Source organism: Eptatretus burgeri, chromosome 10 (assembly GCF_056783735.1).
Source record: "Eptatretus burgeri isolate ZD-2024b chromosome 10, Ebu_testis_v1, whole genome shotgun sequence".
Lineage (NCBI taxonomy): Eukaryota > Metazoa > Chordata > Myxini > Myxiniformes > Myxinidae > Eptatretus > Eptatretus burgeri.
In genome coordinates, this window is record NC_140970.1 from 23,020,309 (window position 1) to 23,038,877 (window position 18,569).

At 43.3% G+C, this 18,569-nt stretch overlaps 1 protein-coding gene and 1 long non-coding RNA gene across 4 annotated transcripts in view; one reads left to right on the forward strand and one right to left on the reverse strand.

Annotated features, from left to right (window-relative positions):
- Nucleotides 1-18,569, reverse strand: part of LOC147018078 (uncharacterized) — a 71,623-nt gene that overhangs the window by 53,022 nt on the left and 32 nt on the right. The window contains exons 1-2 of the long non-coding RNA XR_015062268.1: nucleotides 18,513-18,569; nucleotides 7,399-7,477 (exon numbers count right to left, since the gene is read on the reverse strand). The exon at nucleotides 18,513-18,569 is cut by the window's right edge and continues 32 nt beyond it. This is a non-coding gene — a long non-coding RNA (uncharacterized LOC147018078). The remainder of the gene's footprint in view (nucleotides 1-7,398; nucleotides 7,478-18,512) is intronic.
- Nucleotides 18,317-18,569, forward strand: part of LRGUK (leucine rich repeats and guanylate kinase domain containing) — a 60,273-nt gene continuing 60,020 nt past the window's right edge. For all 3 annotated transcript variants that reach the window (XM_085897392.1, XM_085897391.1, XM_085897394.1), the window contains exons 1-2: nucleotides 18,317-18,399; nucleotides 18,523-18,569. The exon at nucleotides 18,523-18,569 is cut by the window's right edge and continues 71 nt beyond it. In XM_085897392.1, coding sequence (XP_085753518.1) covers nucleotides 18,356-18,399; nucleotides 18,523-18,569 — 91 coding nt within the window. In that variant the 5' untranslated portion in view covers nucleotides 18,317-18,355. The remainder of the gene's footprint in view (nucleotides 18,400-18,522) is intronic.

The following is an 18,569-nucleotide window of genomic DNA, read 5'->3' on the forward strand; positions in this document are numbered from 1 at the left end:
AGCTCATGTGTTTATAGATGCGGCTTCAAGAACACATAAATGTGCTTCAGTATGTGCACATGCCACAATCTGGAACCATTCAGCGTGATAGTCCGAGGCACATTCGGAATTGTTCAGGAGATGTTGACCAATGGCAGATTCACTTTTTGAGCATGCATTCTTGTTGGGTTCTTACATGTATGGGCTGGTTGTGTCCGACTAGTCTCCAAGTTGTTCCGATTGGTTCTTTGGAAAGTAATTGAAATTTGGAAATTGTTTCTGCTGAAATTGAGTGCATTGAAACCATTCACCGGGACAATGGCTACCCTGAGTGACTCATCTCGCAAAACTGCCATTCGGTTTGAGGACACTATATTTGGACCAGAAAAGTGTCCGGTTTATCTTCAGCTGCCATGGAGAGGTAAAATCACCCAAAAGTTTAAACAACAGGTGAAACGGTCAGTTTCATAATGTTACAATTCTGTTGCAACGGAAGTGATTTTACTACCCACAAACTGCTCCCCTCAGTACATAAATATGTGCTCCCTAATAAAACTGAACAACGTTATTAATGAATTTCAGTGCTGGTGTGATGCCAGGTACGTAGGTCGCACATCACTCAGATTGGAGGATCAGATCAAGCAGCACATTCCATTGGCAATTCATCATCATCGAGAATTGCGTTCACCCTGTGCATGGTAAAGAAAAGGGAAGTACCGTCTGCATTCTTGTTGTGTGGTGAAAGTGATATATGTGATGTTGAATGGGTTAAAATTTGAGCTTTTATTTCTCCATTGTATATAAGTTTGCACCTTTCCATTCCCATTTTTGTGTCTCTTGACTCGCTTGATTTGTTCTGTTATTATGTAGCATCATGTCGATCCTCTTCCTTGTGCTTTTCATTATAAAAAAATTAATTCTTTCAAAGGCAAGGGTGTGCTTCAGCCATCAGCTTTCCATATAGGTTTGCTGTTGTTTCAGCTCAATTGGACAACCTTGGGGAACGGTAAAAGTCAAGTAATATTGAACATATTGCCTTAAAAGAGCGCATGGACCACCTCTCAGACCGTAAAGTCCCGGCTCCAAGTAATTTCGTGTTTACGGATACTTGAACACGCAATATGTATGTATATATGTATGCATGCATATATGAGTCAACCACAAAACATTGATACCCAAATGTCCACAAGTGTGAAGTAACCCTTTCCACTAATTGCTCTTTTTAGATTTTGCAGGACACTTTAACTGCTCATTTGTGGTATCTTGGCAAAATATGCACAGGTGCTAGTCAAGTGAAGCAACTTCTGACATCTTCTTAGTCAGTCTGCATTCACTACAAAAAGACAGCAGAACTTTCATAAATAATAATTAATTTAACTCTTTCGACCTTTATGCGCTCTGTCCCACCCAGTTTCTGCAGGGCACGTGTTGTCCACCTGCAACCCACTTCTGCTGAAACTCCCAAAATCCAGAAACTTTTTCTCGTCTGTGGAACCAACTTCTTCAATCTCATTCTTCCCTCCAGAGCCTCAAGACAGCTGTTCACCACCATCTCAGCTCATCCCCAATCTACAACCATGATCTCTTCTACCTCTGTTGAACCTCCCCCCCCCTCCCCGAGGCCCACCTTTTTCTGAGTTTCCCGTTTTTCTTTCCCCTTCTGTGATTGAGTTTACAATTGTATTGTATTCACCTTGATCACCCCATTTGTTCTCCCCTTGCCCTCATTCTTTCCCAGATCTCTTATTTCTCCAAGTTTTCCCCTATTTTGTCCCTTGAACCTACTATCGGTGTGTTTTCCCCCACCTTCCTCTCTTTCTACTGTTCTTTTTGTTCTGTTCCATCCTGATCCGTTCTGTGTTCTAGCTCCTCCACAAGCCTCGGCACAATAAAAAAAAAACAAAGGAAATACTTGGGGGTAATTGAAAAGGATTATTTTATGGGGGGGGGGGCAGTTGGGGTGAATATGAAAAACAAGATTGCAATGAATCACAATTCAAGAAAATGAATCACAATTCAAGAATCACAAATGCAATGAAACCGAAAAACAAGAAAAACAAGATTGCAATCTCTGCAAGAAAGGGGCAGAGATCACAATTTTGCCATTTTGGTGCATGGGGCATATTGAAGCCACATTGCGAAATGGAATGAAGTTTCCCATTGCATCTCTAAGCACACATACCTAGTGTCGTTGAATATCACCAATCATAATTCCATGTCCACCACCGTAAAGTTTCATTTCAAGTCACAACGTCCTGATAGGGATGTACATCACCATATTTTCCTCATAGCTGGATCGAAATACGAGATCATAATACCAACCCTATCACAGGCAAGCAAGAGATTAAAAATGGTTTAAAGGAGAAGGCCCAATGACATCTTCTGAGAAAAACTTAAGATGAGTAAAAATACTGGCTATCAGCAACATTGCTCTTTTTTCCAAACACAATTCGAGTTGTAGACTGAGAGCATAGCAATGTAGCAGTTCAAATATTTCAGCTAGTGACTGCCCTTGTATTGTTATTTTTAGCTCCTTCCTGGAATTTAATTTGACATCTTCAAATCGGAATGAAATATTTATGGCAAACGCAGTGCAATCCCAGGAAGCCAATGACTCTGGGCGAGCTATAGACATACCTTGCCAGCTGCATAGACAGTGAACTAGATTCAGAACAGTGTCATGGCTACCTGGGATTGCATTACATCCCTGCCTCGGGAGTTAATAATTTGTTCTCCGATCAAGATTGGTACAGAGGTTTATAATGCATGAGTGAAGAAAACAACACTGGTCGAAATTTTCAAACAAGCAGCTGATGGGGTCTATCCTCGAAGTGGAGAAGCAATCGATATATCCGTTTCCCACAAAATCAACAACTTCACGTAAATGATGCAAAGCTTGCTGTACATACTCATGTGACTGCAGCCTTCCCTTTGGAAGATTTCTGATTTATTTGTATATTTTTTGTAAATGTGCTGCCCACACCATTCTGCTTATTTTCCTATATATTCTCACCTCAGAGACTTCAATAAACACAGATGAGATAAGGTACAAGACCCCCATGGACTCTGAAATGTATTTTTTTTTGTTGTTGTTTACTGCTTTCAATCCTACACTGACATTCCCCAAGAATCACCCAAATGGCAGCTGAATCTAATGGTGCAATGTATTGGAGGCAAAAATGCAGGAAAATGTCTCATAGTTAAAATGTGGTTTCTTCTCTTTATATCCATGTGAGATTTACTAATATGTATGTATATATATATATATATATATATATATATATATATATATATATATATATATATATATATATATATATATATATATATATATATATATATATATATATATACCTCTCAGATCACACACGGTTCAAGTACACGAAGCGGCTCGTTCTGTACGGGTGCCGTCGAGGGTGTGGAGACTCGGTAAATTGCCACATGGAAATCTAGGTATTTTGAAAATTGGCGAATAACCTTGCACCACGTGGCAGAAATATTAACGCTTCACGGTCCGATAAGGGACCCGTACCTTTCCGAAAAGGTACGATCTAAATTCCGGGCGATCCGTCGAGCCAACTCTACTGCTCCATCTAGCGGTTGTGCTTGTAGCCGACGCCCGGCTCCGCAACAATATATATATATATATATATATATATATATATGTATATATATATATATATATATATATGTATATATATATATATACATATATATATATATATACATATATACATATATATATATATATATATATATATACATATATATATATATATATATATATATATATATATATATATATATATATATATATATACATATATATATATATGCCTGGTGTTGGCGAAGTGGTTAGGGCAGCGGCTTGGGATCCAAAAGGTCCTGAGTTCAAGCCCCATTGGGCCACTGAATTAATACACCAGAGGGTTGACTCAGCCTGTCATCCTTCCGAGGTCAGTGAAATGAGTACCGGTATACTGGGCCGGTGTATACCCCAGTTAAAATAGGTGTACCATATCCCTGTGTCGTAAGAGGTGACCAGGGTTGCGTCAGGAAGGGCATCCGGCATAAAACCTGTGCCAAATCACGAAGCGGATCATAAGGATGATCCGCTGTGGCGACCCCTAACGGGAGCAGCCTAAAGAAGAAGATATATATATATATATATACATATATATATTTGAAAATGTGTCTGTGTGTGTTTGTGTGTTTGTCTGTGACCTATGCACGCGAAAAGTACTGGACTGATCCTCACCAAACTTCACATGCTGACAGTACATGTACGCGGGAGTGTCCCGATGTAAAAGAATTGTACTTCCGACTTGCGGTTTCCGAATTATGACGTCATCACCTGATTTCGTAATGTTAATTTTTCAAGTTCAGCCGATTGACATGGGGCCAACGCCATTTGCAATAGAATGAAAAAATAATTCTACAGTCAATTGAGGACAATGACTTCCGACTTCCCGGTTTCTGAATTATGACGTCATCACCTGATTGTGTAACGTTAATTTTTCAAGTTCAGCCGATTGACATGGGGCCAACGCCATTTGCAATCGAATGAAAAAATAATGCTACAGTCAATTGAAGACAATGACTTCCGACTTCCCAGTTCCCGAATTATGACGTCATCACCTGATTGCGTAACGTTAATTTTTCAAGTTCAGCCGATTGACATGGGACCAATGGAATTTGCTCGAGAATGAGAATTAATTAAGTCGCAAATGATGACATGAAACCAGCCTCACATTGTTGAGGCATTATGGTTTTTTATCTGATGCGGCAATAAATGTTAACATTTTTGAACTCGTCTTCTGCATATAAAACATGGTGGGGAAAATATAATATTATAGTGGTGATGAAAAAAAAATAATAATGGTGGCAGCCTCTACAATTTTACAATTAACTGTGACATATACTCCTTCAGACCCGCCGTCATCCACGGGATTCCTGTGCGGAGCACGGGTATCCCTGCTAGTATATATATATAATCTTCTTCTTCTTCTTCTTTCAGCTGCTCCCGTTAGGGGTCGCCACAGCGGATCATCCGTTATGATCTGCAAAATGATTTGGCACAGGTTTTACGACGGATGCCCGTCCTGACGCAACCCTGGTCGCCTCTTACGACACAGAGATATGGTACACCTATTCTAACTGGGCCCAGTACACTCGTACTCACTTCGCCGACCTCAGAAGGATGACAGGCTGAGTCAACCTCCTGGTGTGTATTAATTCAGGTGGCCAACGGGGCTTGAACTCGGGACCTTTTGGATCCCAAGCCACTACCCTAACCACTACGCCAACACCAGGTATATATATATATATATATATATATATATATATATATATATATATATATATATATATATATATATATATATATATATATATATATATATATATATATATATGTATATGTGTATATATATATATATGTGTATATATGTATATATATATATATATATATATATATATATATATATATATATATATATATATATATATTTCTTTCTGTTCACGTGGTGCACGTGGTGCAGTGGTGTTCTGTTCTGCTTTCTGTTCTGCCACGCGGTGCAGGGATATTTCTGCCACGTGGTGCAGGGTTATTCGCCAATACATACATATATATATATATATATATATGTATATATATATATATATATATATATATATATACATATATATATATATATATATATATATATATACATATATACATATATATATATATATATGTATATATATATATATATATATATATATATGTATATATATATATATATATATATAAGTATATATACATATATATATACATATATATATATATATATATATATATATATATATATATATATATATATATATATATATATATGCCTGGTGTTGGCTTAATGGTTAGGGTGGTGGGCTTGGGATCTGAGGATCTTGAGTTCAAATCCCATTCCACTGTTGAATTAATACCAGGTTGGGCTGACTCTGCCTGTCATCCTTCCAAAGTCAGCAAAATGAGTACCAGCTTGCTGGTAGACTGTGTCGCAGTGGCGACCTGTCCAGGATTGTGTCCAATAGCCAAGGAGACTGCTTAGGCAGAGCCAATGCTCTGCATAGAGTATGGTCCCAATGGATGGATGGATGGATGGATGGATGGATGGAAACATATATACATCTATATACATATGCATATATATATATATACATATATATATATATATATATATATATATATATATATATATACATATATATGTATACATATGTGTGTATGTATAAATGTTTGATTGAAGGTATTGCTGCTCAAGTGGGTGCCACCAGTTACTGAATATAAAGGTTCACATACTTTTTCCGACAAAGAAATTGAATGTGGGATCATTTTGCTCAATAAATAAATGAAAAGTAGATTTTGTTTGTGTGCTATTTGTTTCATCAAGTTCCCTTTATCTATTCTTCAGACTTAGATGAAGATCTGATCACATTTTAGGTCAAATTTATGCAGAAATACAGAAAATTCTAAAGGGTTCACAAACTTTTTCTCACCACTGTATACATAACAGTGTGGTGTGCTTGCACACTGCAAGCTACCACTTTGGTGCATCCTATGTGCAAACAATAAATATAAGCTTTATATATTTGATGATATTTTAAAAGTTTACAGTTATAGTAATTTTAAATGTAAACATGCCAAATGTTATAAAATATGAGACAGGAGTGATGCTTGTTACCCTTGCCTAGCAACCAGTTCCAGTGTCAGCTCCATTATCTATCAACAGTCGGCAGACATAGCCTACACCGGCCAACTCTTATTCGCGGATAATTTTCATTTCCGCCCAATTTCAGACGGTTTCATGATTTTCTTTTTCCTGGGATATTGACAGCAGTATTCAAAATTTCAGCTTTCTAGGCCACCAGAAGGTACTAATCATTTATATCAGTGAGTGAGTGAGTGAGTGAGTGAGTGGTTAGACGGAGCTTTATATATTGAACAATTAAATTTTCACAACTGCTAATCGCAGTCTCAGTCCACCCTAAGGCCAAAGCCCAAGGTCATATGATAAAACGCACTGCGCAGGCATTCCCTTCAACCACCAGGATCCAATCAAATGGGTGCCTGTGGCGTCCAAGTCTCTAACCCACTAGATTCTCCTTGCCTTGAAAAATATTTGTTCAATGATAACTGCAGCTGACCCCCACAGTAAATTGCATTATTTGCTGGCTTTAACTTATATTTGTTTTTCCTACAATTATCAACCGAGTTCACATTTCTCCACTCTTAATTTAACCTACATTACAAATACTAAACGATTCGATGACAAAAAAAATTGCCGTTTTTCCTTCCTGAGAGTTTGCTTCTGTATTCATCTTATCCACCCCCTGCATTCTACCCTACCCATTATCCTTCCCCACATCCATTATCCTTACCCGTTGTCCATCTCCGTTTATTTTCTCCATCGGCCCTGCTGTTGGCATTTCCTTCTTCTCTTCTGCTGTTCCTTTTGTTCTGTTGTATACAAAAAAAATCAATACATTTTCATTCTTCCAATTTTTTTTTAAACCTTGGCATGTTTTTTTTTATTGCATCATGGTTCAATGAGCATTGACTTGATTGAACTACATAAGATACATTAAATGATGAGAAACATTATACATTCATGGTATATTTGAGGAGCATTCAAAATATTTGAAGGGCATTCAAAATGTTATTGGAATGAGATACAAAAGCCAAACAAACTCCACCTGTAACATATAACTACGGCACACACACACACACACACACACACACACACACACACACACACACACACACACACACACACACACACACACACACACACACACACACACACACACACTATATGTGTATATTAAAGTTCTTTCCAACGACTGACTGACTCACTCACTGATATAAATGTTTAGTACCTTCGAGGGAAGATGCACTGTAATGTACTATAACTATATTGTCATGAGTATGCTCTCTAGTGAGAGGGAATGGAAATAAAGACAATGTGTGATGAGACCTCAAACTGGAGAATCTCTTTGAATCTTGCTTGAGCACCTTGAATCAAGGAAGCCGCTTGGCAAGAGTAAGCAAGCCACATGCTAACGGAACCCACCCATGGTTTCTGGAACTTTTCAATAAAAATTAAATAAATCATGGGTATTCATCCTTTGAATTTTTGCTGGGAAACTTTCCTTGTCATTTTATGATCATAACTTTAATCAAAATCCAATTTGACCAATTATACGTGTACAGGAGTCTTCTTCCGAAGAGACTTCGTATACTGTATGTCCTTGAGGATGTGCCGTAAATTCTTATGAAGGTACTAGAAAGGTAAAAACAACGACCACCAAACTAATCCCATGTATCAGAGAATGACCAAATGAAGATAGACAAAGAAGACTGAACCTGACAACACTGGAAACTCGAAGACGACACAGAGACCTGCTCCAAACTTCCGTGACGAATCTGTGGTGAGGCCTGTCACTCTCACATTGCAGAGAGGTTGGTGGCCTCTTTGTATTCTACCACCTTTTTGGTCTTGCATCTTCTGCCCTCTCTTGGCTCTGCCCCTCCCAGATTTCTGCAGGGAGCACATGGTCTGCCAGTAACCCTCTCCGTGTTGAACCCCAAAACTCCAGGATCACTGCTCACCTCCACTTATTTGTTCCTCTTTTCTTTAACCTGTGGAACAAACTTCTCAAGTCTGTTCAGTCCCATTCTTTCCTCCAGGGCTTCAAGACAGTTGTTCACCACTACCTCGGGTCATCCCCCATCCATACTCGTGATCTATTTTACCCCAAATAACCCTGTTCTCAAACACTCCTTTTTCAGGTTTTGGTGATTTTCTCCCCTCTCCCTCACCTCTTTCTGTTTGTTAGTTATCAGTTGGTTTGTTCCTTTTCTATTTCATTCCTACCCTTCATCTTCTTGCTGTGTTTCATTCAGTTTGTGTGCAGCTTGTTACCCATATTTGTCCTTCTTCCCTCCCTTGATTTTACTCTCACTTCTGCCACTGGTGTTTCCCCCTTTATATTTTGTTCACTTCCATTCGGCTCTTGCTCTTCCACGAGCCTCGATCATGTGTATATGATCGATCATGGATGTGTGACAAGGACAAATTGATTAGATTTTGGTGAAGATCCGAATCCGGATCTGGACACGATCATTTTTTTAGTGATTCTTCACCATTGAGAATCACAATCTCTCAAAAAAGTTGTGAACGGATTCGGACAAATCTTGTTGGGCACGTTGGGTGTGTGACAAGGAAGAATTGATTCGATTTTGATGAAGAAGAGTTATGGATGGATTCGGATGAAACTAAGTGGACAGGTTGGGTGTGTGACAAGGACGAACTGATTCCATTTTGGTGAAGATTCGAATCCGGATCTGGATATGAGAATTATTTAAATTTAAAAGTGATTCTTCACCATTGAGAGATGGGGCCCAAAACGATATATACCATGACATTTTAAAAATGTATTGGGCCGGATATGTTCTCATGGATCAGGCATTGCATGGTGGAAGTATGCGCTCTGCCATTACCAAGTACTCCAGGGGCCTCCATCTGCCCTTCTATTTAATGAAGAGTTACTCTTTGAAAGGGCAGACTATGCATGTCCGAACTCCGAGGGGTCATTCACTGAAATTAAACAAGCAACATGCTCAACTGGATGTCAGGAAGCACTTCTACATCCTGAGGGTAGTGGACGAGTGCAATAAACGATCACACATGCAGGAGGCTGACCACCCAATCAGTATACATATTACTATCCTTCAAGAAAGAACTACCAAAGAATATATATATATATATATATATATATATATATATATATATATATAAATTATATATACATACATATATATATATATATATATATATATATATATATATATATATATATATATATATATATATATATATATATATATATATATATATATATATATATATATATATATATATATATACACAGACATACATATATTTGTTTCGACTGCTTCTTCTTTGTCTTGCATATGGAAGATCGGCTGCTAGGTCGCTTTTTTCATTTTGTTGAGGCACAACTATGCTGCTGATGCTGTGCCCCCACACCAGTATACCGGTCCTCATTTCACCAACATCAGAAGGATGACAGGTTGAGTCAATCCAACCTGGTGTTAATTCAGTGGCCAACAGGGCTCAAACTCAGGGCCCTAAGATCCCAAGACAGCCACCCGAACCAGGAAGCCAACACCAGGCTTTTTCTAATGCGATCCCCTTCTCTCTTGCAGGTAATGCAGATTCTCTCTTGTAGGCAAGTTCTCTCTTGCAGGTGGTGATACGCCATTTCTAACAAGTAGTTAGTAGGACCCTCCATCAACTATGGTGTTCACAGTGAAATGAAAAGTGAAAATCGTGACTTTGTGGATTGAGACAAAATCCTACATGCAGGTGCGCTGATGATACTGTCAGCATTACAATGTTCACACCTGTAATAGACCTTCCAATGGAAGCATTCAGCAGTTTGTTGAGCACTTCCAAGCACATGGAAGCGTGAAAAATCAAAATAAAGACAACAGTGGCCGCCCACCAAGTGTTACCAAGAACATAGGGAAAGTTGATCTTGTGAGAAATTCTGATATCGAAAGTCCGAAGAAATCTCACCGTCGGCATTCCTGAGAATTGGCGATCTCAGCCTCATTTGTGTGGCGCATTTGAACTTCTGAACTCAAACTCCACCCCTACATCATATCTGTAAGGCATAAACTAACTCTGAATGGCATGGCAAGGTAGGTCAGGTCAGGTATGGGAGCATGCACCAGAGCAGCGCGTCGCTGCGTCCACTCTTCGCCAGTACTCCAGGGGCCTGCATCTGGCCATCCCTCAGGCAGATGCTTGGCCCATCCCCATCTCCTTGAGATGCTGATCAACCTACAACAATCATGAAGCACATGATCAGCCCATTGGCCTCCTCCACTCACAAGGCTCCCTCGCTGAGAGAATGTGGTGAGCAGGATCAGTGTTAGAAAAATGAGCCACATGTTCATAGAGCCGCAGCTGATGCTCACGGACGATGCAGGTAACAAATCTCATTTGAGTCTCTCTCAGCAACCGCTCCTTGGACACAAAGTCTGACCAGTGAGAGCCAAGGATTCTCCAATTAGACCTGGTACCAAAGGAATTAAGTCTCCGTCTCAGATCCCTAGTCAGAGTCCAAATCTCACATCAGTAGAGCAAGACTGGAAGCACCAAGGACCTGAAGATCCAGACTTTTGTACTCACGCACAGGTACCGTCAGCTCACCCCCATGATCCAGTGAATCCATGGCTCCCCAGACCCGACCTAGACATCTATTGACCTCTGGCTCACAGCCAGCAGAGACATGAATATCACTGCCAAGGTAAGTGAATCTCTCCATGACCTCAATATCCTCACCACAAAGAAGTGCAGACAGGAAAGCAGCATCCAAGATGTCACTGAAAGCCTGGTTCTTAGTTTTGACCCAGCAAACCTGTAATCCCAGTAGCTCAGACTCCTCATTCAGCACCTCAAGGGCCCCCAAAAGGATATCCAGGGTCTCCGCAGAAATGACTGCATCATATGCAAAATGAAGGTCAGAAATCTTGACATTTCCAAAGGATGCACCGCAGCTTGACCTCTCTGACATCCTCCCCAGAATCCATTCCGTACAAGCGCTGAAAAGTGTGGGGGCCAGTACACACCCCTGAAGAACTCTAGTAACAACTGGAAATAAGTCAGAGATGGTATCACCACATCTCACAGCACACTCAATTCCAGAGAATAGTTCAGACATCAGATTGATCAACCTTGCTGACACCCCATGAAGACCAAGAATCCTCCAGAGGGCATCCCGATTCGCTGAATCAAACGCTTTACAGAAATCAACGTAAGTTGCAAGCAGCCCCTCCCAAAACTCTCCTCTGCATTCAGTGAGGACCCGTAGAGAAAGGATACGGTCAATCGTTGACCTATTTGGTGTAAAGCCTGACTGCTCTGGATGCTGGTGCTCCAGCAGATGGTAGTGAACCACATCAATAATTATCTGAGCAAAGAACTTGACCGGCACTGAGAGCAGTGTCACCCCTCGGTAGTTGCAGTCCTGGCGATCACCCTTCCCTTTCCAGAGAGGGACAACAAATCCCCTATTCCAGTCAGTTGGGATGATGCCTGTGTTTCAGGCAGAGCACAGAATTGCATGCAACGAAACGAGTTCAGCATTTCCACCATCCATGAGAAGTTCTGCATGGATGCCACATATCCCAGGAGCTTTATCCCATTTCAACCGTTTCACCACAGCCTGTGTTTCCACAAACGAAGGTGGATCACAGTTGATTGGAGCTTCAGCAACAGGGATAATAACACCCCTGACGTCCAACTCGACAGCTGGTGGATCAGCCTGTGACAGCCACTCAGAGTAACCGGCCCAGTGAGCCTTCACTTCAGACTCCTCTGTCAAGAGCCCACCACCCTCCGCTCCAATTGCTTACACTGAGGGACGGGCTTGGAGGAAAGTAATGCATGAATTCCCCTGTAAGCAGGATGAGCATCACTTGACCACAGGTGATGCTCGACCTCCTCACAGATTCCTCGCATATAGGCCTCCTTGTCCACCCTGAGTTCACGTTCAGTTTTATGCATCAGCTCCCTGAATAGCTTAGCTCTGCCATTCAGCCTGGCCCTGTGACTCTAGTCAATGGTTTCCAGTGTCCCTTGAGAGACAAAATTCTTCTTTGCCCTGTGGTGAGTTCCAAGACATCCACCGGCAACATCAAGGACGGTGGTCTTGAAGGTAATCCATAACTCTTCAGGATTCCCCAAAGCACCCAGACACCCCAAATGTCCACTGAGCCTATTCGCAAACTCCTCAGCTACTCTCTCATCCTTGAGCTTGCCAACATCCAGCCTAGGCTGGGATGGTACCATTCTCCAGGATTTATGGTGCAGCTTTAGAGTTGCTACAACAAGTGGGTGGTCAGTATTGAGGAACTGAGCACTCCGGTAGACCCTGCAGTTCTGGATCATCCTCCAGCGACCATCAACGAGGACATGGTCAATCCCCTTTGCCACACCGCCAGTGTTGGAATACCAAGTTCAGCGATGAGCTTGTGGGCACTGAAACCATGAACCGGCCACCCTCAGTCCATGACTTCTTGCAAAGTCAAGGAACTTAGTGCTATTCTGATTCATAGTTCCTGACCCATGAGGATCAACACACGTCTCATAACCATCGCTATCAGTTCCAGTCGATGCATTGAAATCCCCGAAGACTAGAAGTGTCTCTCGTCTGGGGCACTGATCAACCACAGACTCGAGCGTGGCGTAGAATGTGTCCACGGTGAGGTCACTCGCCTCAGTCGGAGCATCGGCAGAGACCAGGGAAATGACATCAAAGGAGTGACGAATCCTTAGTCTCATAATATGCTCGTTGACCGGTGTTACCTCAATTTATCATTGGGGTCAGCTTATTGGACACAGCAACAGCAACTCCTTGAGTATGGTAACCATCAGAGCGACCAGACCAATAGTAGGTGTAACCACCCACCATTATCTCGCCGCAATCCGGTCTCCGAACCTCAGAGAGTGCTGCAATACTGATGTCCAAACGCTTGAGCTCAGATCATAACAGAGACAGGTGATCATCCTCTCTTAGGGATGGGACAATTCAGGCACCCACCTGAAGGGACCGCCTCAGGTTAACCCAAGGAGACCGCCGTCTGATTGACGACACCTCAGCACCACTCCCACACACTCTCCCACAATCTGACCCAGGGAGGTTACCCCGTGGTTTCCCTCCTTTCATCAAAGATTTGGGGTCCCGAAGGCTTTGCCCCAATCCCGCCATCCGGTGAGCTGCCCTGCGAAGGGAAGCTGCACAGGAGGTACTCCCACGGAGTGGGTTTTCAGATTTTTTTCATGCATTGAGAATGTTTTGTGGAATGAAGGGTTTTACAGTGGCTGGAGTGCAAATCCTGCCACCAACCTCCTAATAAAAAAGTAACGCAACTGCAGGAGGACGTCCGCAGACACAGTTGGGCACTAGATATGGATGGCTGTTGGCTCACAAGGAGCTCCTCCGCCCTTTGACAGGTTTTGTTTTTAATCCTGCTGGGTGTCCATATCCAAACACCCTCCTCACCAGAAAACCTGGTGGGGGCAGACGGTTTAGTCGCCGACAACCCGACCATGGAACAGGTTAGTACAGGTTTACATGGTACCTGTAGCAGGTCACAGATCTGACCTGACCTGACCTGACCTGACCTAATGGACGTAAAGGGTCGTGCCCCAAAAAGAAAAGGTGGTAAAAACTGAGAGCACCGAGTTGGGCAGTCGGTTTTGAGGCGAGCAAGTGAAGGAAAAGACTGCAGGAGCGCGCCGAGTCTGCGATCGGCGGTGGTGAAACTGAACGCCGGTGTGGCGCGATCAGCTGAATTGGGCTGGCTGTGTGTGAGTCAGCAGTCGGCTTTGAGGTGAGCGAGGGCCGAAAAGGAGAACTGAAACTGAAGAAGTAAAACTGCAGTGGGCTTCGAGGTGAGCGAGAAAAGGAAAGGCAGTGGTGAATCAGCTGGGAGAGAAAACTGAACCTGAGCGCGCCGAGTCTGCCCTCGGCTGGATGAGAAACGACTGGTGGGGGTCGTGATCTGCTGTGTAGGGGACGGCTGTGTCTGTCTGTGATGTGCTTCGTGAAGGAGGGAGGAGAAACGACTAGAGGCTGCCTGCACGTCGAGTCAGCGATCGACTTTCATGAGAAGGTCATCGACACGTTTGTCAATCCGCCTGCCGATCCGCCTGCCGGAGCCCAACACCTCAATTTGGCCAGGTCTGGTGAACAGGCCAGGCCTGGACTTGCATACTGGACCTTGTGAGAAACCACCTGAAACCCACCATCGACATGACGGTCTTGTGCCGTCGACCTTACGTGGGGACAGAATGCGCAGAGGCCGTGTGCATGTGTGGTGCGACAAAAGGACGAGCACCATCTTGCCTGCTCGGCGTGCTCGAGCTTGGGTGCTCGAATCCGTGGACATCGGCTTGTCACGAGCCATATTCGTGCCTTTGACACTTTCCTCTCCTCCATGAAACATCACTAAGTACTCCGTTGTCTTGTGTGCATGCTGTCCATGTCTTCTTTGCATGTCGTCTAAGGTTTATCTCGTTAGGTTCCCCTTCAAAACCTGTAATCCGTAGCTCCCTAGTTAAGAACGGGTTATAGATTGATTATAACATTGTCGTGAATGCTTTGCTTGTGTCGTGTTTCCCCGATGTGTCCCCAATAAATCTGGCTGATTCGCATGAAGTTGCCGCTTTGAATTAATTTGTGCAGCGCCGAGGAACGATCCGCTCGATTTGGATATAAAAACCAAAATGGTTACAAACTGGCAGAATTCACTCAGTCTCTGACAAAACCAGTCTGAAACCGGGGTCTATTTCCCCAACTGGTAAGGTCCAGGGGTACGTTGGTATCGTGATTCGAGACGCGTGACCCGAGGCCTGTGCTGAATCAGCCGGCGTTATAACTCCAGAGACGGCGGTGGTTATGGTGGCGCCGAATCTGTAACATTTGGCTGTCGAGAGTAGGGTGCGAAAACCCAAACTGGTTACGCACAGTGAGTGACGCAATTGTCCGAATTTCCCGCCACCGCTGAATCAGCAACAATTATATATATATATATATATATATATATATATATATATATATATATATATATATATATATATATATATATATATATATATATATATATGTATATATATATATATATATATATATATATATATATATATATATATATATATATATATATATATATATCTATATTAATATTTCGGCATGCCCCTTTCTTTGTTCCACCATCAGATTTTTGTTACTGCATGAAATGAAACAAGATTTGGCACATATACTATGATATTGTTGTGGTTGACGAAATTCTCAAACCACCATTCAGGTCCCTTAGGTGAGATATCTCTGTAAGTATATGTGTAGTTAGGCCCAAACCCGTTGTTTAGAGGGAATAAATGTCATTCATTCGGGCTGCGACCCCTCTAGATAGCCGTTTTTCTTTTACTATCTTTATTTTGGACCAGCCGCCATTACTACCATCACAACCACCACCAACCACGTCTCAACAGCCATCACACAACAACCACCAACCGCAACGCCGCCTCACAACAACAGCCACGACCCTTGCCGTCACATCGCGCTCTCGCAACCATCGCATCACCGCCATTCCCGCGCCGCTTGTGGGACCCGATCCTGGACTCGTGCAGGGCGCGCACCGAGCAGCGGGTGCAAAAACACCAGCCTTTCCGAAGCAATCGGATCAAAAACGACTCACGCCCACTTCTGTTCCGTCCTATCGGCGAGCATGGGGCGATTTGGCCCCGCCTCCAGGTGCGTCGGAGTATAATCGCTATATGCAGATTCGCGGATCAAAATTCATTCACGCCCACTTTTCCTCTGTCCAATGGGGAGCAAGCCAGAGGTAAAGGGTCGAAGGTGAAGGAGCGAAGCCACGGGGGCTATAAAGGGCCGCGTTCGCTCGCCAAGAAGGCAGTTAAGTTGAGTTGGGACGAGTCAAGGAGAGTTGAGTTGGGAAGAGTCAGTCAAGAGAAGAGTCGGAGAAAGCAGTTGGACGGAGCTGTGGAGAGTGGGAGAGTTGGAGAGGTGGCGGCGGCGAAGGCAGTCGAGAGGGCGCTCGTGTCAGAGTCGGAGAGCTGCGGAGAGGGGAGGCCGATAACGCGACCGAGGTCGCGGTGGAGACGCTCGTCGCGGGACCCGAGCCAGCGAGATATCCTCATCCCCCCCGAGCATCAACAACCCCCTCCTGTTTCCCCCCGCGCTGAGATAGTGTGAGAAGGGGGCCCCGTTCCCACCCCATTCCAGACACTGTCCGCGAGGCCCGCGGAGTCGGGGCGCCACCGCCATTTTTGCGGCTCATCACCAGACGGGTAGGCTCGACGCGGTCTCGGCCCCAGGCCCGTCTGCCCCCTCATAGTGGAGGGTGGTCCCTTTTTCTTTTGCTTTGAGTATATGTGTTGTCGGCGCCGTCTGTGAAGTAAAACTGTATAAGTGTTGCAGTGTGCTCGGTAGTCGGTGGTAGATCTGCATTGTGTTTTGCTTTTACATTTGCTTTTTGTGCATTATTGTGTTTCTTCTTTTGTTACATTTGCTTTTGGTGTATAATTGTATATGTGTGCTTTCCGTGTGCCGCGGAATAAATGTGCTTTATGTTGAACTGTTTTCCCGTTTCGCTTCGTCTTTTCTCTCATTGAATCTCCATCTTACTTCTCGTAAAGGGTTGGTCGTGGGCTAAATATGCCCGATAATTAATCGAACTGTCGAGGCCGACGAATAACACCACTCGGTTATCCCGATAGTACGGAACGGGTCGCTTAAGTGGCCCGTGTCCGAAGTCGACCTGCGGCGAGGTGCGATCGCCCGGTCTACCCTCCGTGTGGGTACTTAGGTAGGTCGAATTTGGCGAGCAACCCTATCCCACGCGGGGGGCCGATTGGCACGATCGTGGTGAGGCCGAAAGGCCCACCCGTGACTAGTTCCCGGCGTTAGTCCGAGAGGGTCACGACGGGATTGTCCGTCCGGTGGGCGACGTGCTGCGATTCGAGTTACGTGGCCGTTCGCACGCCGGCGGGCGCGAATCCGCAACAATATTATTGTCTCCCTTAAGAGGCCCCTCAAAATTCGTTTTGAAGCATTTTCACAAACTCCAACGGATTCCATTCAAATTCGATAGGATTGTGGCTTTTGGTCCAACTTAGGTCATTGGCTATAAATTTTTTCCATAACACTTCCGATATTCGAAAAAAATCGATAAATTGATATCCCTTCTGGGATTTTCCATTCAAATCCACTCAAGTTTAAGGCCTACGGGGGACACAAATTTCCACTTTGTCCCGGGCGCTGTTTACCTCTGCTACGCCAAACTGTTAGGGTTAGGGTTAGGGTTTGGGTTAGTGTTAGGGTTTGGGTTTGGGTTAGTGTTAGGGTCCGGGTTGTTGAGCTACCGATGCTATCATTGCCAGGGAAGTGAATCCAGCCAACATGGGGGTGTGCACACCATTTTTTATGCGATAGCTCTGAAAACTCTCCACAGTAACTGCAAAAGAATATCCTCATCAACCCCAAGCATGCTCTCGTCTTCTTCCTGGCTAAATGATCCTGAAGCTCGGCGTGTGGTATAATATTTCAAAGTGATTCACAACGTCCACAGTAATCCATTTCCTCATATTAATTTGCATACATATAAAGTAGCTGGTCTCAAACAGTAAAGTCTGGGATCGTAGAGACGACAACGGTCAAAAATGGCAATGAAGGTTTTAAAGAAAACAATACGGTCAGTAGAAAGAAATAAGGATGAAACATGAATGAGAGGAAGAAGAATCGTTCAGGGAACAAATATCTGAGGTGATTTCGATCTATTTCATCGATTTTATTTCGAAAAGTATCGTACACTTTATAATTAATGAGTATTCTGTAAAACTGTAGAAACAACAGTCCGATCTTGCGTTAAGTCTCACCCTCCTTCAGCTCGGGGTTCATCTCCAAACCTCCGTCTGAGGTGAAAGTTCCCCCTG